Raw genomic sequence first — 22,525 nt, forward strand, 5'->3', positions numbered from 1 at the left:
ATTCAAAAAAATATGAGGAGAGGCTTAGGAACCTCCAGGACATCTTTAAATGTCCCAACATCCGAATTACAGGGGTACCAGAAGGGGAAGAGGAACAGCAACAAGTGGAACACTTATCTGAACAAATAATGAAGGAGAACTTCCCCAATCTGGCAAAGGCAATAGACTTCCAGGAAATCCAGGAAGCTCAGAGAGTCCCAAAGAAGTTGGACCCAAGGAGGAACATACCAAGGCACATCATAATTGCATTAGCCAAGATTAAAATGAAGGAGAAAATTCTAGAAGCAGCAAGAGATAAGGGGACCGTCACCTACAAAGGAGTTCCCATCAGAATGTCAGCTGATTTCTCAAATCAGGCAAGAAGGGACTGGAAAGAAGGATTCCAAGTCATGAAATCCAAAGACCTACATCCAAGATTGCTCTATTCAGTGAAGCTTTCATTTAGAATGGAAAGGCAGATAAAGTGCTTCTCAGATAAGATCAAGTTGAAGGAGTTCATCATCACCAAGCCCTTATTATATGAAATGTTAAAGGGGCTTATTTAAGAAAAAGGAGTTAAAAAATATGATCAGTGAAAGGACAGCAAACTCACAGTTATTAACAACCACACCTAAAACAAAAGCAAACTAAGGGGACAGCTAGAACAGGAACAGAGCCACAGAAATGGAGATCACATGGAGAGTTAGCAACAGGGGAGTGAGAGGAGGAGAAGGGGGGAGAAGGTACAGAGAATAAGTAGCATAGACAGTAGGTAGAAAATAGACAGTGGGGAGGGCAAGAATAGTGTGGGAAATGTAGAGGCTAAAGACCTTGTGACACATGGACATGAACTAAAGGCGGGGAATGGGGGAGGGAATGTGCAGGGTGGAAGGGAATGAAGGGGAAATGGGACAACTGTAATGGCATAATCAATGAAATAAAAAAATTCTTTGTGGCCTATGAATTTCTACAGAAATTTACTTCAGGCAATAATAAATCATGTGAATAGAGACATTTATGAAGAATGCTTAATGAAGCATTATTTATAATGGTGGAAATTTGGAAATAGATTAATGTAGAAAATGGAGGGACTGACTAAATAGATTATGTACAGTCATTCAAAATCATATTTTAAAAAATATTTGATGCTATAGAAAGGTGCCTACATATATTACATGAAAAAGTCAGGTTATATAATACAAAAATTTTTATTTTAACTAACTCCCTGCCAAACCCATAACATATGTACAGATCAAATACTAGAAGGCTATATACCAAAACTTTGTCAGTTTATCTGACATGTTTATCTTTAGAAAATAAGAGTGAGTATAAGTAATTTTTACTATTCTTTCTATTCTTTTATATATTTACAGAATTTTCCACAATAAATTGCATTCTTATGATAATTAGAAAAAACAACAAGTGTTTGGTAAAATTAAAAAAATTATCTATTTTATTTTAGAGAGATGCATAAGAAAAACATCGATCAGTTACCTCTTTCACAGCAACCCAGGCACATGCCCTGACCAGGAATCTAACTGGCAACCTTTTGGTTTGCAGGATGATGCCCAACCCACTGAGCTACACCAGCCAGGGTGTGTTTGATAAAATTTCTATCAGGACCAGTGAAACTCTGGCTGTCTCCAGGAGTAGCTTGCTGGGTGCCAGCACCACAGGTAGTTTCCTACATCTGTTCTGAGGATTCCACACACATGCTCATTCCACATACTCAGGCTCACATGCATTTGCCCCAAACCCAAACTAATACCCACAGCTTTGCTCTGTCATGTATACGCAAGTGTGTCCACACCCCCACCATTCATTCCTGCAGCTCTTTCATAAATGAATTTGCAATGCAGTTATTTGGAATTTGGAATATATTTGTAGAAAATGGTAACATCACAAATCACATATGGTGGTTAGGTCCCTGGATCCCTCACTAAGTCTAGTCCCCACCCTGAAATGTGGCTGATGTTCTTATCACACTAGCACAGTTGGCTCCTCGTGTGACACTGTCCAATGGGAAATCTTCCCACAAGAGAGGGGGTTCCTACATGTTCAGGACATGAAAAGGAAGCAAGGAGGGTCCCAAGGTCTCCAGCAGCAGAAAGAGAAAATGAGGACCAGGAGCTCTTCTCTGGGTCCTGGGAGTGGGGTTCCCAGACAGTCAACTTGGGGCTCCTAAAGCCCAACTTAATGAGGAGACTGGGCTCCTGGACGCCAATCCCTTTGCAAGACATCATTATAAGAGCAGGAAATGACTGCACAAACCCAGGCTGGAGCATCAATGTCTGAAGGGAAATTTGCCCAATGTCTAAGGCTTTACAATTGCCAAGCTGCTAGTAATTCATCAAATATGTATTTAGTGACAATGATGTTCCAGGCAAAGTGTTTGGCAGCTGGGGACCCAAAGATGAAAAGTGCTGTGCTTGTCCTCACAGGGTCCCACAGACCAGTGTGGGAGCAGATGCGTGAACAGATAATTGCCATCTAACACATTTAGTGTGTGATAGAGGGTGAAGAGCGCACTATGGTAGGAATCAGCAGGGGCAGAGGTGTAGCAGTGTGAAAAGGCATTATGGATGCCCAGAATGGTGACAAGCTTAGTGTAAGGAGAGCCTAGAATGTGTGCATGAGGGGAAGGGTTGAAGAGAGGGGAAAGAGGGGCAGAAGACCTGGCTGAAAACATTGACTGCAAAAATTGGCAGAACCACCCAACAATGGCAGGGTGTTCTTAACCCAACATCTGTAGACCCCATGACCCAGCAATTCCCCTCCTAGGTGCAAGCCCAACAGGAATGCATGAACACCAAAAGGCACATGCAAGAATATTCACAGCAGCACCATTTGTAATAGCTCCAAACTGAAAGCCCCCCAAATGCCTATCAATGGATAATAAATTGTAGTGTGTGCACACAGTTGAAAACTACATAGAAGTGAGAGTAAATGGATGATTTATAACCACACACAACAATGTGGGTGAAATTCACAAATTCAAAATAATGTTTAGTAAAAGATGCCAGACAAATGGTGTAACTCCATTTCTACCATATATAAAAAGAGGCGATACTCATCTCAGTCAGGACAGTGGTTACCCTGCTGGGGGCAGGTGGTGAGAGGAAGGAGTACAAGGAGGTCTTCTTGGGTGTTGCAATGCCCTGTTCCTTGCTCTGGGTGCTGCTCGTCTGTGTGTGCAGGGAGAATTCATGGAGCTGTACAGCTATGATATGTGCACTTTTGTGCATGTGAGGCAGTGGCCATGAGAGTGGGGAGAGGTGGGTGGAGTCACTGGAAAGATGGTTATGGCTTTCCTATCTGGTAATAGAACTCTGGCCTCAGAGGTGAGGAGCTGGGTTCAAGGGGTAATTCAGAAAGACCACAGGAAAGCAGAGTGCAGAGGAGATGATGATGACATAATTACTGAGCAATTTCAGGACAGCTTTTCTGGCTGCCAGAAGCTCATCTGCAGATGCTTGGTCACATCACAGGTTGCTGATGAAGGGAGAAGCTGGCTTCTCTTGCTTCTTGATTCCCTCACCCCAGTCCCAAGCACATCTTCTGGACAGTGATGTTGCCCCTCTAGTGGGCACCCCTTGGCCTCCGCCCACATAATGGAAGCTTTCTAATGGCAGGTATCTATGCACCTGCTCTCATAACTTGAGAAGTGCCCCAGAGTAGTCCACCAGCAGCACTCTGTGGTTGAGTGGCTGCAGGTTAGAGGCAGAGGGAAGGATCCATATTGTGGGATGTGGGTGCATATCACACTGTACCTACCCTCACCCTCTCTTTCTTTTCCGTGGAGCTCCTTTGTCCCTTCTCAGTGTTCAGTGGGAGGACAGGCACTAGCACTCTGCCTAAGCCTGGGAGCCACCATCTCCACTCCAGGGCTTGGGTGTATATTGCAGTCTCTCAGTCCTCTCCCCTTGGCTGGGTCCAGGTCCCAGCCTAGAGAGATGTCCTTGCCAGCTGTCCCCTATTTTTCTCCTCTCTTCAGCTGGCTCTGTGCTGAGAGGCCACTCAGGACAGAGTCCCAGCAGCCCTCCAAGCCCAGACCGACAATGCTGGAGAACAATTTATTTCCAGAGACTGTGGACCAGCCAGTGTCCAGTCAACCAACAGCTCTGGGGCCCACTAGGCTTTTTTTTGGTCAGCCAGACTAGAAGAGCCAAGGCCCTCGCCTCCCTTTCATGCCTGCTTGGTTATGACTCAAAGGAGTCTCCAGGACTTGTGACAATCTTGCAGTCTCTGGAACAGAAGACAGACTCGAGATGGACTTTGGGTGAGGCTTCAGCCACTCTTGTGTGACCAGTGCCATGCTTATTCATGAAACCAGGTAGAAACATATATGTAAATGGCCCCAGTGTTTGGCCTGGAAGCCAGCTGATCTATAGTGTATTTTTATCTTCCTCCTGCTCTACTCGTCCTTCAGCCCTGGGCATACTTACTGGCTGGCCAGACCCAGGACTGGAGCAGAAGATGGTATACTTGCGGATAACCCCATTGGGCTTGGTGGGAGGGAGCCAAGACACCACCACACTGCTGGCAGACGAAGGGACAGCTTTGATGCCAGCAGGGGGACCTGGAACTGAGCACAGAGAAGACAAAGTCAGTTTAGAGAAAGAAGGAACACAGCCTTTGGGAAAGAATGATATGGTGGGGAGACTGAGGCAGGTCAGTCTGGGAGAGCTCCCTGGAGAAGGTATCCTTGAGCTATGGTTTAAAGGGGGAGGTTCCAGCATGGCAAATGGTGGGAGACAAAAGGCAATCATTTTGGACTTGTAACAAAATCTCCGAGATGAAGACACTGGGAGTGTCCAGCTTCAGAACTGTTTGGTTAGGACTCGCAAGAGAGAAATAAAACCCAGGAGGAGTCTATCTTGATCCTTATGACCCTAACTTGTTCCCTGCCCTGTTGCTCTATCAACTAATAACTTGTATTTAGGCCAAAAAAAACATACTAGTCACTCCGTTCTTTTTGGCTTCTGAGCAACTTATAGCTGGGGACTCGAGAGATTCGCAGAGTGGGCCTACTCTAGAGGGTCAAGGGATGTGGTCAGCCAGTGGATGACCGTGTCTCCCACCATGTGCCCAGGACACTGCATTAGGGGTGCTGGCTAGGCCCTTTCTGTTTTCAGGAAGGAAAGTCTACTTTAGAATTGGCTGGGAAATCTATTCTAAGTGATTCCAATTTATATAGACTCTGACATCCCCCTGCTCCCATTTCTAGGCTTGCTTGGCCTGGCTGGGAGACTGGAAGCTTCCTGTCCTCAGCCCACACTCTCGTGTTTCAGCTCCCCCTTGCATCGCTGTACGCTTGTCTTCCCTCCTGAGAGCTTTTACACTCCTTTGAGGATAGTGGTAGTATCCTATTTAATTTACTTTACCTCTTTGAGCCTCACTTTCCCCATCTATACAATGAATATAAAAACAACCACATTAAAGGTTTGTAGGGAGAATTAGTGCTAATTAAAATAAAGCACCTGGCACAGTGCCTGAGGCACAGAGGACACTCAATAAATTACAATTATTATTTTTCCACTCCCTCTCTCAACTCTCAGCTTCTAGCACTACCTATATTTTTAAATCTACTAAGTGGTCAACAATGTTAGGTTAAATAAAATGGGTGCAGCGTCATCACTCACACAGGGGCCTAAGCTCAGAAGCTGGCGGCCACCCTTGGCTCCACCCTCCCTCACTGCTTTTACAGTCCTGCCATCCCACCTCTGCTGGGTGTCTTGGCAGCTGTGGAGCTCTAGGGATGGCCACGGGGGCAAGAGTGCTGACTGTAGTGTTTGAATCTTTTCCCTTGTTGCATAGGTTCCATCTTACCAGTTGTCTAGACAGGTACGTTGAAATATCCCACTCTGACGGTGGATTTCTCTATTTGTCCTTCTAGTTCTGTAAGGCTTTGCTTTTATATATTTTAAGGTTATGTTATTTGATTCACACAAATTTAGAACTGTTTTGTTTGCCTAGTAAATTGAGTCTGTTATTATAACAAAGTATCCTTCTTTATCTCAAGTAACAGTTTTCACCCTGTAGCATACTATGTCTGATATTAATATTCCAGTGTTCTCTTAGACAGTTTTGCATGGTATGCCTTTTATCTTTTTCCATCTTTTCCATTGAACCTTTCTGTACCTTTATGGTTTAGATGTCTCCTATAAACAGCATATATTTTGGTTTTGTTTTGTTGCCAGCCAGTCTGACAGAGTTTATCTTTCAACTGGAGAGTTTAGTCAGTTTATCTTTAATACAATTATTAATGTATTTAAGTTTAAATATCCAAGCTCACTAAATACTTTTCATTATTTCCACCTATTTTGTTTTTCTTTCCTTTTGTGCCTTCTTCTGGATTGAATATTAATACTCTATTTTTCCCATTCTACTAGTTTGGCTGTTATACAGTCTTCCACTACTTTTAGTGGTTACTTTCCAAAGTAAATCTTTAACTCTCCAAAGCTAATATCACTAATTGGCACTTTTATCTCATGCAATGCAAGGAACTTAGAACTTCTAACCCTCTCCTAATTTATATGCCATTGTTGTATATTTTAATTCTGCATAATATTTAGATCCTCCCTAAGATGATATCATCATTTTTATACAGTCAATATTAATTGATATTTACCCATATATTCACCATTTAATTGCTTTTCTTTCCTCACTGCATCACTAACCTTCACTTGGGGGTCATTTTCATTCTAACTAAAGAATGCCCTTTAATATTTTCTAGGGAAAGTATGTTGGTGACAAATTCAGTTTTCGTATGAAAATTTTTTATTTCATCTTAATCTTGAAGAAAATTTTTTTCCTTGATAGAAAGTCATAGGTTCACAACTATTTTCCTTTTGTACTTTAAATATACCATTGCATTGTGTCCTGGCTTCCATTATTTCTGATAAATTAGATGACAACCTAATTGTTGCTTCTTTTTTACTTTCACTGCTTTTAAGATTTTTCTCTTTGTATTTTTGCTTAGCAGGTTTATTATGATGAGCCTAGGTGTGGATTTCTGTAAGTTATTGCCTATTGAGTTTGTGGAGCTTCTTGCATTTGTGGCTTGATATCTTACAAAGGTTCTGACAAGTTTTCAGACATTTTATCTTCTGCCCCACTGTCTTTCTCCTCTTCTTTGGAATATCTTCTTGCATCTTCTATGTCCTTGATATTCAGAATGTGGTCCATGGGTCAGCAGCAGCATCACCTGGGAGCATGTTAGAAATGCAAAAGCTCAGGTTTTGCCCTATGCCTGCTAAATCAGGATCTGAATTTTAACATGATCCCCAAGTGATTTGTATGCACAGTCAAGTTTGACAATCACTGCTCTATGTCTTACTTGTGCTTTTATTTTCTATTAATTCATCTTCGTGTGCTTCATTTGGGTATTTCCTTCTGGCCTAACTTCCAGTTCACTAGTTATCTCTTCAGCCATGTCTGATTTATTTAAACTTATCTACTGAGTTATTTATTTTAGGCATTAGTAGTTTTTATTTCTAGATTTTCCATTTGAGAGTTTCTAATTCTCTTATAATTTCAATCTTACTAAGGATAATTATTTAAAAGTCCATATTTGAGTTAGAAAAGAAACCTATCTTTGGAATTCTTGTGGATTTGTTTCTTTTTCTGATGGTTTTTGTTTACATTATCCTTATCATTTTTTTGTTGTATACCAGACACAGTATTTGCAAAATTGTTTGTAAAACTAATTTGAGGCCTCAAATATTGTAATCTTCCTAAAGTGAGAATTGATCTTTGTTTTTTAAAGGTACCTGCAATTTGTGGCACTAGCAACCTGGAGTTGTTTCAGTGTAACTTTCATGACTGCTGAGATTTAAAGTTGACCTAGCTACTTTCGATCCACTTTTTCGATCCTACAGTGCTGACCTGCAGCATGGTCTTAATTTCAAGTGAGGGGGATGGTGTTTCACCAGACAGACCCACACACCCTGGCAGGCCCTGGCCTCCAATTCATGTCTTTCTAATGCTGCTTAGATTCTCAGCAACTGCCTCCAGACTCAGCAATTGTCCCCCAGGGGGAAAGCTGTTCAACATGCCAGGCTTATCTTCTGGCCTTACATTCTCCCTTGGATTCTAGCCCAGTAATTCTTCACTCTCTTGCCAGCAATATGATTCCTTCAAGTGGGTCTTTTGAAAAATATTTTATCCAGATATTATAGTGTGCTCAGCAAGAAGGAGAGTGGGTTTGAGTTATCTAGTCCACCATTGCTGGAAGTGGAAACCCCCTGAGATGCTTTTCTAAACTTGGCCCTCCTTTTCCCCTCATCCTCACTGCTGTCACCCAGCACACACCTTCTCTTTTCTGCCTAGATGTCCACAGGTTCTCACAGGACTCTCTGACATTAGCTCTTATCCCTCCCACCTCCTTCCTATCATTAGTCCCTTGCACTCCTACAAAAGTTACCTTTCTAAAGCATGGGTCTAGTCAAGACTCTTCTTCAGTTAAAGATCTTTAAAGTGCTCTAAAATCCAACTCAACTGTGCACTCTGAGGCCATTTGGCCAGATTTGGTATTCATAAGAAAGCTGCAGAGTAGGCAAGAGGTTTTATTGTTCATAAACTGAGTCAGCCAGTCCAACCTGATACCAACTTCAGATTGAGAGAGCTGAACATTAAAAATGACCTTGAACTTATATGTTTGCATTTTATCTTTTTACTTGTTTTGCTTTTTTCTAAGTTTTCTTATAATTTTTTTCCTTTGAAAAAATGCAAAATCCTGAGGGGTCACAGTACTTTCAGTTTAAGATGTTTGCTCAAGATCTCATGGCAGAGGTGGAGCTGGAACGTGAGACAATATGCTGGAGTTGAGGCAGCACTGCTGGAGAGTAAGCATGGTTTTCTGCCTGCCACTCACCATCATTCTTTCCTATTCCTCCCAAACAGAGCTTCACTTTTGCTTGGGGACTCATGCTCTTCTACCCTTTAGAGAAAGCTGACTTTATCACCTGCTCTGGAGGGTTTATCATGCTTGGGGCATGTTGGCCATGGTAATTCCATTCCCCTTTCAGTGACTGGCTTAACAAAAGGCATGTTGCCTCACTGTGGCCAGTGGGAAATGAGGATAAATTTGTTGAGATGTTTCTGAGAAAGGTTTTTTTCACTCCCAAGAGAAGCGTGCCCATAGGAAGAGACCTCTTTCCTCACTCTGAACTCTGTCTTGTCTGGTGTGATGCCTGGGGCTGTAGTCATCTTGAAATCACAAGAGAGACAGACAACATTTTGAGGATGGCAGAGCAGAGAGATAGGGACCAGTGAGTTATCCAACTCTGGAGCTGTCCTACTGAAGACTTCTTGTTATGTTTGAGAATAAATATGCTTATTGCTTAGACCTTTTTTAGTTGTATTACTCACAACCAGAAGCTTTCTAACTGATACAGTGGCATGATGGGAGATACAGAGGATATGGAGGCAAGAAAGCCTTGATAGGCCACCTGTTAGCAGAGCGACCTTCAGTGAGTTGCTTTGGCTCTCTAGGCCTCAGTTTTCTTACCTCTAAAATGGAAATAAGACCTACCTCATAGGGCTATTGGGAAGGTTAAATCATACCTATGACAGCATATCACATACATGTGATGTATGACCACTGCTCTGGATGAGACTTCATTTGACTGTAGATTCCTCTGGCCTAGGCCTCCCTTTGGTGAAACCAATTCCTTTAGTGGCACCTGGGTTCATTGTCAGCAGTCATTTCATTGCCACCACCTTGGTAGCCTTAAAAATACTACCATTTGCTCGTACTTGACATTTTAGAAAGGATTTTATAGTTAATATGGTTCTTTCAACAACTTGATAAAATATGACTTGTCCCCATTTTATTATGAGGAAGCTGAGGTTCAGAAATTTCAGTGACTTGCCAATAACTGGCAGGACTGGGGCATGCACATCTACAGTGTGTGCCAGTGCCCCTTCCACTCTATGCAGCTGCTGCCTGAGGGCCTGAGGGCCCTGCCTATGTGCATCCCTGTGTGTGGCTCTGGAGGTAGCTCTAGACTCCCTGGGATGGTGCTCCTGGCCCCTGGATCCCCTGGTGGGGCCTCACCTCCATCAGCTAAATGCACATGCTGATACTGTGGCTCAGAAATTGCATTGGAATAGGATGCAGAGAGTCTGTGGGCCCAAATGGTTCACTTCCAGAGGCTGCTTGTGTCTGTGACCCTGGGCACTGGAAGGGGCTGGGCTCTGAGCACCATCCTGGTTCAGTCTCCATGTAAGAGCAGGTGGCTCTGCCTGGAGCTGTCCCAGGAAGCCCTGATTGTGGGGATTAATGACAGGAAAAGTAGGGCAGGCAGGTTGGTAAATGTTTAATTGCTCAGAGTTTAAGGTGGGGAGGGACTGATCTGATGGAAAGGGAGGAGCTTGGGAAGAATGGGTAGCATTAAGCTGAGCTGGAATGTGTTTGGTCACTGAGTACTTAGCTTTTTTTGGGAACTTCACCAATACTTCCAGCCTGAGTCTTTTTTTCCAACTCCTCTAACCCCAATATCTTTCGGCAAATCATATGGGTAGATCTAGACTTCAGAAAAACTAAGGCTGAGTGGGAAAAAACCATAATACCAACAATGTCTTCTGTTTTTTAAGTGCCCATTGTGGGCCTGTCACTATTCACATAGACCAGCTCTTCTAAAAATTCAGTATCTGGCTCAGAATGTTACAGTGTCTGCTACACCATGGGGTTGGGGTCGGGTGAGGGGTGCAGCTCTGGCCCTGGATGGCAGTCTGGTCCTTCTCCCAATCTGTTCTCTCCCAGGTTGACTCAGCTCCCAGTCTCCCCATGCCACCTTATTTTGTTACTCCACCCTATTTCGAGTCTTGGCTCCTTACCTCTGGTTTCCCTCTAGTTCTGCCTCCATGGAGAAGGGCTTTGAGATCATAGCTCCAAGTGGGAACTCCCATTCCCTCCCTGAGAGACCCCCCTGCACACCCAAGAGCATTCTGGGGCCTCTGCAGGGTGACTGCCAAGTCCCTAACCCAGGGTGTGTGGGTGATGTTCTTGTTTCCCTCAACCTCAACTTTCTGTATCCAGAGGAAGCCAGGCTGAACCTTGCAGGAAGGGGATCAGATGCCACAAAAAGGGTGCCCTTGGGGTAGGGGTAGGACGAGAGGCTTTATCTGGGTTATGGTTTCTTCTATGTTTGTGAGTCCCAAAGTATTTCACCACCATCCACTGTAAGCTCTTTCTCCCAAAGCAGGGCCCTAGAGTCCTCAAAGGGACAATAGGAAGGCTCTGCTCTTGCCCTTTTCCTTCGGTGGGATGGGCAGTGAGCATTTCAAGGGCATGCTCAGCAATAGGCCCTGGAGAGCCCCTCAGGCTGGGTCCCAGCTGCTTGGAGCAGACACTTACCATCCTCCTTGGTCTGGATGTAGAGCACGCTGCTGCGTACACCATCCCCAGCCTGGGTGTAGGCCAGCACCTGCACGCTGTAGTTGGTGAACTTCTCCATGCCTCGCAGCTCCACCTGCTCCCGTGTGGTCGTGATGTTCTGCATCTCACCCCACTCTGCCAGAGACAAGCAGTCTCTGAATGCAATCTAGGCTGGCCATGCCATGGTCCCTCTGCCACCTCTTTGCCAGCCTGGTCTCTAGTCAGGCCTGCTTCACTGGGCTCAGTCTTCAACTCTAGTCCTCCACCTCAAGGTGCATGGGGCTGGATTTGGTCACTGCTTCCAGGCCACATCTCTTCCCAGTGGCCCCACAATAGTGAACAGCATTTGCTGGCCTGGTCTCAGCTCCAAGCTGTCCAGCACTCAGCATCCAGCACTAAATTCAATATAATACTTTCCATTTAGAATACTTCCATGTCTTCATCTCTCCAAGCGATATTTTCCACCGACCATCTAACCCCCTCTTAATGTGAGGGAGCCCAGGAGTGGCTTAGAAGTGGAGGGAGGGAGCTCATACCAGGCGGGACAGTCTCAGCCATTCCTTTTTGCTGCTCCAGAGCCTACTATCAGCTCTCCCTAGGCCGTGTATGAACCTGGGGTGACTTGGACTGGCTGGGGCTGTACCAGACTGCTCCTGGGCCTGCATCCCAAATTCTCAACAGTGAGAAAGGGCAGGCCTTCTTCCCGCTCAACGAGGACCCATCATCTTGGCTATATAAACCAACTTGCCATCAACTGAGAAAGAACTTAGGGAGAGGGTCCCAAGGGAGGACCAAGGTCTGAGATGGAGGGAAAAAGATGGGCATCTGAGCTGCCAGCGCTCCCACTGGGACTATGGGGCTTGTAGAAAGGCAAGACTAGACACTGGCCAAGGATAGGCCTTGTAGAAGCCAAGTCCCACAAAACTACCTCAGCACCTTGCCAGGGCCCTGGTGCAGGTAAGGGGTCCCAGGCAGAGGACTGGGCTGGGGGAGGGCAGCAGACTGCCAGGGTCTGGATCGTGAGAATGTCATGACCAGTGTAAGAGGACCCCAGGTCAATTTGAGGGAACCTTGGAGGCCTAAGCAGCAGGATCTTCCTTTTCCAGGAGATCAGAAACCAGGGCAGACTCATCCAGGACTGGAGCCAAAGAAAGACCCAAAAGATGTTCTTCTGGGAAGAGGGCAGTGTAGCCAACAATCTGGGTGGCCTTTGGACATTAGAGAGGCCAATGCCTACCTTACCTGAAGGGACTGATCTGGGGATGCCTGCAGGCTTAGAAAAGAGGAAGCAGGTTCTGAAAAATGAGAGACTACCTGTTACCTGACTCAGCACAGACACAAGGGCATCTCACAATGTAAGAACTTGGGAGACCCTGAGATCAAATCCCTGAGCTCCAGGCCTCTGTGCTTTTAGAGAAGACAGCAGAGGTGGTGAAGGGGGAAGACAATTCTATTGGCAATATGTCTGGGCAGAGCAGAAGCCAGGTGGGGAAGGGGAGGGCAGCTGCTCTGGAGGGATGCCATGAGCTGGAGAGCCTCCAGGAAAGAAGGAGGGGCAGGGCTGGGGCCAGAAGGGTTAGCGTTTGGGGAGCAAATTCTCTGTAGCCCTTTGTGACCCCAGGAGAACATTTCCTAGTTAGGGACACTGGGCCTTTGGCTGGCATGACTGCAGACTTCCTGTTCACTGCCAGGGTTGTGCACCTCAGTGGACAGGGCCTGGTTTGTTGTGGGGCCACACAATCCCATTTGGACTAGAGCATCCCAGGGAAGGACAGCATGCAAAGGGCTGGGATACTGTCTTGGTTTTTCTCTCTCTGCCATTCTGGTCCCCAGTCCCACTTGGGCTCTGGTTTACCATTCTCCCTGGCACACTGCATGTCTCATGGCCTGGGCAAGGTGCAGCTGGCTCCTGAGTTCTGCAGATCCTGCTTCCTCTTCTTGCCCCCTTAGCCCTAGATGGTGAGGACTTCCTGCTGGTGCTAATCTCAACCTCCCTCCACACCCTCTGCGAACAGTTGCCTCTTTGTTAAACTCTCCTCAATGGTCCCATTTGGGTATGCCACTATACCCTGCTGGGACCCTCACTGATCTGGCCATAAAAGTCTCATATTGATACATCACATTAGGAGAACAAATATGTGCCTATGATCCCTCAAGTTATCCCCAAACATACAGCTGTCTAGGACCAGCTCGTGTCCTTCCCTGCAACCAGAAAGGTGACCCTGGTCCCTGGATAATATGTGCAGAAGATGGAGGCTGCACTTCCATTTGACATCCCATGGGAATATGCTCAGCTCTAACCAGGCATGAGTGCAGACCCTGTACCTCTCACCCTGAGACATGGCCCTCACTCCCAGAAGACTCACCCCCATCAATGTAGAGTGACCAGAAGATGACCCGATAGCCTTTGAGGACGCCATTGAGAGTGCTTCGTGGGGGCTCTGACCAGGAGATGACAGCCACATCAGAAGTGATGGACAAGGCCCGGATATTTTCAGGGGGCTGGCTTGGCACTGCATGGGGTGAGGGAAGAACCCAAGGGCCCGGTCAGGGAGGCATACCACCAAACACATGTCCCAGGCAAGGTCCTGCTGCCCAGCTAGAGGAGCTTCAGGTTAGAAAAGTGGAAGGACCTCTTGACTCAGTGAGTGGTTAGAGTTTGAGCTAAGAAGTAATCCACATTTCATTTCCGAGAGATTTAGATAAATAGAAATCTTTGTGGACTTGGTTCCTTGCTTTTGGGGGGGCATATCCCTAGTTCTGAGCAGGTGCTGGGGGAAGAAGGAGATGAACTCTGGGCATGAGCCCCCAGGAATTCACCAATGAACACCACAGCCCAGCGTGTCCAGCTCTGGAGGTCTCTGTGATTAATGGTCTTGTCTGATGGCTGCCAGCCCTTTGTTGTCACCTGACCAGGGCATCTGAGCCAAGGCCTGGATCTAGGGACCCTTATGTTCTTGTGCCAAGCTAAAGGGAAGGAAAAGAAGGAAAGAGGAATTCAGTTAATGCTGGTGAATGGAAAAGGATGTTTCATAGACACCTTTGGGACTTCTGGGACCATTAAACCTCTGTCCCTGTCCCTGCACACGAGCACACCCAAACACCTTGAATGACTGTAAAACACTGAAACCAATTTAGGTGGTCCGTCCTGCCTTTAGCCCTCTCCCTATGAGAGCTACCTTTGAGGTGAACCTGAGTTCCACTCCCAGGGTTGGTTGGGTGCAACTTGCTCTTTCCAAGATGACAAAAAGTGGGGACACTAGGTCCCAGGAGCTGGGCTGGAGAGAACTTGAGGGGGCACTTTCTGCTGGCTTCTGGGAAGCAGGAGGGCAAAGGGAAAGCCCTTGTCTGCTTCACTTTCAGTGGGAGAAAGGAGGCACAGACTGGATGGAAGGTAATTAGATCCCCTTACCCCACATGAGGCAACTCTAATTTTCATAAGCATTTAAATGATAATATATCATCCTAACGATCCTCTTTGACAATGATTATTGTTTCATATTACTTAGGTGTAAAAATATAAGCACCATGTAATTAGGGACCCAGTGTAATAAACTAATACAGATTGCCCGTTTGAACAAAATGAAGGTAATATAATTATGGAAAAGACACTATTGCTAAAGCAGGGGCCCTTGAATACCCCGGGAGGAGCGCTAATATTGCCAGGAAATGATCGGGCGCTGACAGGCTAATGAGGGCCTTAATTAAGGATGAAAAACTGCTGAGCACATGCTGCTGGAAACTTTCTTCCTCTCCTCTGTTTGGAAAAGGACTCCCAGCCTATGCACATCTCTTCTTGCTGGAAATTCCAGGCCCCCAACCCCCAAAGCAGGGGAAGTGGTGCCATAATGGAGGCCAAAGGTGGGCCTGTTTCCGGCATGGACCTGGGTGGATGGCAGCTTAGTGTTTGGCTGGGCATGCTGTTATGGGCTCTGGACAGCTGCTCCTCAGGATGTGCCTTTCCCATGCATTCTGCATCCACGTTACTGGGTCCTGCATCCAGACTTGCTCCCATGCAAGAGGCTAATCATAGTGTGTAAAGGAAGGAGCATGGGGAGAGCGATGTGTGAAGGCCAGAACAAGAGAGAAAGGAAAGGTGGAAGGAGAAGCATGGATGGAGAATGTAAAGAAAGGTGCTCAGATGGGCCAACAGATTAACAGATAGACTAATGGGCAGAGTACCAGAAAGTGATGGATAGAGAGCTGGCCAAATAAACTGAGAGGCCTGGGGGGTGCTTAACTGACCAAGCAACACTCAAGGGGCCAATGGGCAAGAGAGATGGAGGGATCCAAGGAACCTGTGTGGACCACAAGAACATGATGGGGCCTGAGAATGGTGGAAGGTCCTCAAGCCCTCCTTGGCAGCTCTGGTTCTGCCTCTGACCAGGATCTGCACCCTTTACCCTCTACTGGTGCCCTCACCATCCTCCAGGGTGGTGGCATTGATCTCGCTGGATGAGGGCCCTGTGCCAGCCCGATTGAAGGCCTGAACCACCACCCCATATTGGGCAAACTTCTTGAGGTTGTCCAGGGTGTAGACCTCACTGTCCCCAGTGGCCTTCATCTCCACGATGCTGTACTGCCCATTGCTGCCAGGACTGTTTTCTCTGTACCCAATCTGGTAGCCTCGGATCACGCCATTCTGTAGCTCTTTCTTGGGTGCCTGTGAGTATAGGGTAGGGGGAGGGGAGACAAGACACAGTGACTCTGAGACAAGGCTTTTAAAACCAAAGTCAGATCATGTTACTCCTCTGCTCCCAGCCCTTTAGAGCCTCCCATTTCACTCAAAGCGAAAGCCCAGGTTCTTACAATGGCTAAACAACCCTATATTATCTGACCCCCATTACCTCTTGGACCCATTTCCTATTCCCTATGCTTGCTACATTCCAGCACACTGGCCTCTTTGCCGTTCATAGCTCACAGGGAACACTCTTTCTTTGGATAGCCTTGTCTCCTCACCTCCTCGCCTCTCTGGTGTCCTTGCTGAAATCCCCATTTTTTAAAGTACTTTTTATTGGTTATGCTATTACAGTTTCCCCAATTTTCCCCCTATTTCCCCCTTCCACTCTGCCCCGCCAATCCTCCAGCATTCCCCCACATTAGTTTGTGTCCATGGGTTGTACATATAAATTCTTTGAGTCCTGTTTCCTGTACCATTTTTATCTTTCCCTGTATATTTTATGCCTACTAATTATGCTTTTTCTTCCCTGTACCTTTCCCCACTATCTTTCCCTTCCCCCTTCCCAATGAACTCTCTCTGTGTATGTCCATTTCTCTGATTCTGTTCCTGTTCTGGTTGTTTGCTTAGCTTTTGTTTTCATTTCTTTTAGGTTCATTTGTTAATAGTTGGGAGTTTGTTGTCATTTTATTTTTCATATTTTTATTTTCTTTTTCTTAGATAGGTCCCTTTAACGTTTCATATAGTAAGGGCTTGGTGATGATGAACTCCTTTAACTTGCTTGACCTTATCTGAGAAGCACTTGATCCGCCCTTCCATTCTAAATGATAGCTTTGCTGGATAGAGCAAACTTGGATGTAGGTCCTTGCCTTTCATGACTTTGAATACTTCTTTCCAGCCCCTTCTTGCCTGTAAGGTTTCTTTTGAGAAATCAGCTGACAGTCTTACGGGCACTCTGTATGTAACTGTCTCCTTCTCTCTTGTTGCTTTTAGGATTTTCTCTTTGTCTTTAATCTTGGGTAACTTAATGATGATGTGCCTTGGTGTGTTCCTTTTTGAGTCCAACTGCTTTGGAACTTTCTAGGCTTCCTGGACTTGCTGGAAGTCTATTTCCTTCTCCAGATTGGAGAAGTTTTCCTTCATTATTTGTTCAACTAAGTTTTCAATTTCTTGCTGTTGTTCTCCTTCTGGCACCCCTATAATTTGAATATTGGAACATTTTAGGTTGTCTCAGAGAATCCTCAGCCTCTCTTCATTTTTTTTTTGGATTTTGTTTCTTTGTTCTGATACAGTTGGATGTTTATTTCTTCCTTTTGTTCCAAATCATTGCTTTGAGTCCTGGTTTCCTTCTTGTCACTGTTGGTTCCCTGAATATTTTGCTTTATTTCATTTTGGGTATCTTTCATTTGTTCTTTCATTTTTTGACCAAGCTCAATCAGTTCTGTGAGCATTTTGATCACCAGGGCTTTAAATTCTCCATCAGTTAGGCTGGCAATGTCCTCATCACTTAGTTCTGAGGTTTTGCTGTGCTCTTTCATTTGGGCCCTATTTCTTTGTCTTGGCACCCCTGATAAGTTGTAAGGGGCAGGGCAACCCTCTTTGCTGCACTACTTGTGTGGGAGGGGCCATAGAGGGAAGAGTGCAGCTCGCCTGGTCATCTTTAGTGTACTTTCCAACAGACTCTCACGTCAGACTGGAAGTATCTCCTGCCATGGAAACCCCAGCCTTAGCCCACAGTCAGCTCTGAGTTTCAGTTTCCCCTTAAGTCAGTCCCTCCCACACAGCTCCTCCTAGCTCAGCAGTCAACCCCACTCCTCAGGGACCTCAATGTGGTTTTTCTGAGTCAGCTGTCCCGGTCCACCTTACTGGTCTCGTTGATTTTTCTTTAATTCCTTGGTTGTTGGAGTTCCATGCAGTTTGATTTTCTGGCACTTTTTATTATTTATTGATTTTAGATTGGTTGTTATCTTCCTTTTGGTTGTGTGAGGAAGCGAAAGGTTTCTACCTCTGCTTCCATCTTGGCCGGAACTTGAAATCCCTGTTCTTAATGATGTCTTCCTCAAGTTTTTTCATCAGATTGCACCCTGCCCTCTGTTCAGTACTCTTGACATTTCTTCTGGCTAAAATTTTCTTGACAATACTAACATCATCTAACATTGTATATATTTTCTTTTTTTAAATATATTTTATTGATTATGCTATTATAGTTGCCCCATTGCCCCTCTTTTATTCCCCTCTGCTCTGTACCCTCTCCCAGCACCATTCCTCCACCTTAGTTCATGTCAATGCATCATGCAAATAAGGCATTTGGCTCCTCCATTTCTCATACTATTCCTGACCTCCCCCTGTCTATTTTGTATCTACCATTTATGCTTCTTATTCCCTGTACCTTTTCCCCATTCTTCCTCAGCCCCTCCCCACTGATAACCTTTCCTGTGATCTCTATTTCTGTGAATCTGTTCCTGTTCTAGTTGTTTGCTTAGTTCATTTTTGTTTTTAATTTTGTAGGTTTGGTTGTTGATAGTTGTGAGTTTGTGATCATTTTATTGCTCGTATTTTTGATCTTCTTCTTTTTCTTAGATAAGTCCCTTTAACATATCATATAATAAGGGCTTGGTGATGATGAACTCCTTTAACTTGACTTTATCTGGGAAGCACTTGATCTGCCCTTCCTCTCTAAATGATAGCTTTGCTGGACAGAGTGATCTTAGATGTAGATTCTTGCTTTCCTTGACTTGGAATACTTCTTTCCAGCCCCTTCTTGCCTTCAATTCAAGGTCTCTTTTGAGAAATCAGCTGATAGTCTAATGGGAACTCCTTTGTAGGTAACTGTCTCCTTTTCTTTTGCAGCTTTTAAGATTCTCTCCTTCTCTTTAATCTTGGCTAAGGTAATTATGATGTGCCTTGGTGTGTGCTTGGACAAGAAGAGATAGTCCTTGTGTCCAACCTCTTCGGGACTATCTGGGCTTCCTGGGAGTCTATTTCCTTTGCCAGATTGGGGAAGTTCTTCTTCATCACTTTTTCAAGTAAGCTCTCAATTTCTTGGTCTTCCTCTTCTTCTGGCCCTCCTATGATTCAGATGTTGGAACATTTAAAGTTGTCCTAGAGCAGGGGTGTCAAACTTGTTTTCACTGAGGGCTACATCAGCCTCATGGTTGCCTTCAACCATGGGGCTGAATATAATTTCAACTCCTTAACAGTTAAGGAGTAGTTACATTTATACAGTCCTAAAATTATTTCAGCCTTTTGAAGACAACCTCTGACCTTTTAGTCAGAGGTTTTGAGGCTTTATTTTCCCACACTGGAACCCTGGGTTGTGTAGTCTGTGTCACTCCACAGTTGTTCCTCCCAGTTTATCCACACACAAATGTGGGGCCGCTCACTCCACCAGCCTCTGCCTTGTCTGGTCCACCAGCTCCCACCTTGCAGGGAGTCCTCTCCACCTCACCTGCTCATCTTTGCCCCTCCTACTGGTCTGGATGAATGTTTCTTCTTTAACTCCTTGGTTGTGGGACTTCCATACAGTTCAATTTTCTGTCACTTCTGGTTGTTTTTTGTCTTTAAACTTGTTCTTCTTCCTTTGGTTGTGCAAGGAGGCAAAGTGTATCTACCTATGCCTCCATCTTGGCCAGAAGTCCTGTATATATTTTCTTATGTGTTAACTATCCATGTATGTTCCATGAGGATGAGGATGGGGATGTTGTCTTTTTTTGTTTCCTACTGTTCTTTCAGTATCTAGCATGGAACCTGGCCTGTAGTAGCCCCTCAATACATATTTGTTGAATGAATGAATGAATAAGGACATCATTTGGCACTGGCTCAGGGGTCTGGGAGAAAAGAAACAGCAGACAAAAAGTGATCAGATGGAAAGGGAGGGGAGAAATTACTGGTGGTTTGGAAAAGAAGAAAGAGTTTGAAGATACCACTTCACACTAACTAGGTAGTAAATATAAAAAATGGCAAACAACAAGTGTTGGTGAGGATTTGGAGGAGTCGGAACACTTGTGCACTCTTGGTGGAAATGTAAATGTGGTAACCATTGTGGAAAACAGTATGGCAGTTTCCCAGAAAGTTTAAAATAGAATCACCACATAATCCAGCAATTACACTTCTGAGAATATACTCAAAGAAATTGAAAGCAGGGACGCAGACAGATATGTATACACACATTCATAGCAACTTTATTCTCAATAACCAAAAAGTACAATCAACAGATGAATTGATAAAAATGTGGTATATCCATTCACAGGAATATTATTCATCCTTAAAAAGGAAGGCAATTCTGATATGTGTTGCAACATGACAGACCTTGAAAATATTTTGCCAAGTGAAATAAACCAGATGCAAAAGGACAAATATTGTACAGTACTACTTCTATGAGGTACCTAGAGTAGACAAATTCATAGAAGCAGAAAGTAGAATAGAAGTTATAAAGAACTGGGGATGGTGGACTGGGAGTTATTGTTTAATGGGAACAGGATTTCTGGGAAGATGACAAAGTTTTGGAGATGGACAGTGGTGATGGTTGCACAACATTGTGAATGTACTTAATGCCACTGAACTATACACATAAACCTGGTTAAAGTGGTGAATTTTTTGTTTATAAAATGGTATATATATTTTACAAGTGAAATAAAAGTTTTTGACTTTCATGTGAGCCTAGCCACTGCTGGAGCATGCAGCTGGATTTCCCCTAACATCCTGGCCACAGGCTGGGCTGTACTGAGGCCTGAGGTCTGCCAGCTCCCAGACTGGGTGACAGAGATGGGCAAGGACATACAGCAGGGAAGGGGGTACTTTGGAGTTATGGCTAGGGTGGTAGGAATGAAGGACTGATCCCACTTGGTGGGTGGATAGAGAAAACTTCACTAGCATCAATCTGGGGAATGGAAAACATATTTTCACCCCAAGCTTGAACCCTGACACACACACAGACACACACACACACACACACACACACACAATCTCAATATCTCCCCACATTTAAAACCATAAACATGCACATCCAGATGCATCAAACAACCACACACCTATCCCCCAGTCACATGCATTTGAACCCATAAAGGGAAACTGGATCCTTTAAGGAGAGGATCCGCCTGTCTATTAAATTGAGAGAGAGAGCACCAAGCCCAGTGAGTAAGAAAACAGCTTGAATCAGGATTTTAAAGACAATGAAGTTAATTTAGAAGCCCACCTTTTTATTGTGCTAAAAATTAGTGAGATCAAAAATAATTAAGTTAGTAAAGCAGCCCCACAGTTTTTTAAAATTCAATTAATGTTTTAAATGAACTGCCTTTTAAGCTCACCATTAACTCAATAAAATGAAGTTTTTAATTTAACATAATTGTTTTGAACTCACAAAATGGGTGTATGCGTATTTAACTGACTTGACTTTTTTGTTAATGCCTGAAAATGTTTCTCTCTGTACTTGGGCAGCACTGTTTGCTACTTTGCAAGTAGGCAAATTTCTGAGTCTGGGTCTTGATTCTGTATACATATGTCTATGTACATCGTACACATGGAACATATCTTCAAACATATCTTCAAGATACCCTTGTTCTTACACTGATGTATACTATCATATTACATATACATATCCATACTGATATACATTCTAACATATACATCACTGGACATTGACACACATGCCTACATACCCAGAGCCTCCTATACTATGATATACACCTGTACACAGCATCACACAACCTTCATTCATATCCACATATACTGGCAGAGGACACAGATAGGCATCCAGGCATACCTTGCTACATATACCCATATATGCTCATATGTTTATGTGAATCCTGACAGATCTTCCTTTCCTCCTTTCCTCCCTCCCTCCTCTATTTTTTTCCTTCTCTTTCTTTTGCCTCTCTCCTCCCCTGCCCACCCCCAAACAGGCACACTCAGAATTTAAATAAATCCTAACAATATTTCTCTGAAGCATTAAGAAATCAATAGGGCTGATTGCAAATTTATGTCATAAAGCAATGGTGATCCATCTTGTGGAAAGAGTCTTAAAATGAAGTGACTTATCTTTCAAGTGAATTTTTATTTTTCATTAATCTGTTTCTTAGTGTTAAAAAATCCCCTGAGAAGTCAGCCCAAAATTTATTGATGACTTGGTTCATTCTGAAGTTCTAACTCTCTAATCAATTTTATTTTTCATTATGAGACTTTGGAGAAATAAATCCGATTCTAAATTTTTATCGATCACCAGGTCAGAGCTTTGTAGCCAAATGTCTCAGTGTCAGTGTTTTACATACTTATTCATTACCTGCTCCCACCTCCTGGCTTCCTCAGACTATTCCTAGGAAATGAGTCTCCAGCCAGGATGCAGATGAGACTTGGGGATGAGACTCCAGGCTTCACCCTCAGTTTCTGAGGAAAGCCCTGGAGCACAGACCTGAATTTGGAGGGAACTATGGCTCTAGGTATCTACAAGGTGGGCTGGTCCCTAGGAAGGACTCTCCCCTACTTTCGTC

The 22,525-nt window shown here is 44.5% G+C and overlaps 1 protein-coding gene across 1 annotated transcript in view; it reads right to left on the bottom strand.

Moving 5' to 3' along the window:
* DSCAML1 (DS cell adhesion molecule like 1) overlaps nt 1–22,525 on the bottom strand; it is a 365,485-nt gene that overhangs the window by 17,333 nt on the left and 325,627 nt on the right. The window contains exons 17-20 of the mRNA XM_037147331.2: nt 15,785–16,025; nt 13,729–13,875; nt 11,342–11,497; nt 4,425–4,564 (exon numbers count right to left, since the gene is read on the bottom strand). Of these exons, the coding sequence (XP_037003226.1) occupies nt 4,425–4,564; nt 11,342–11,497; nt 13,729–13,875; nt 15,785–16,025 (684 nt within the window). The remainder of the gene's footprint in view (nt 1–4,424; nt 4,565–11,341; nt 11,498–13,728; nt 13,876–15,784; nt 16,026–22,525) is intronic.

This window comes from Artibeus jamaicensis, unplaced genomic scaffold, assembly GCF_021234435.1.
Source record: "Artibeus jamaicensis isolate MK-2021 breed Jamaican fruit bat unplaced genomic scaffold, CSHL_Jam_final contig_196, whole genome shotgun sequence".
Lineage (NCBI taxonomy): Eukaryota > Metazoa > Chordata > Mammalia > Chiroptera > Phyllostomidae > Artibeus > Artibeus jamaicensis.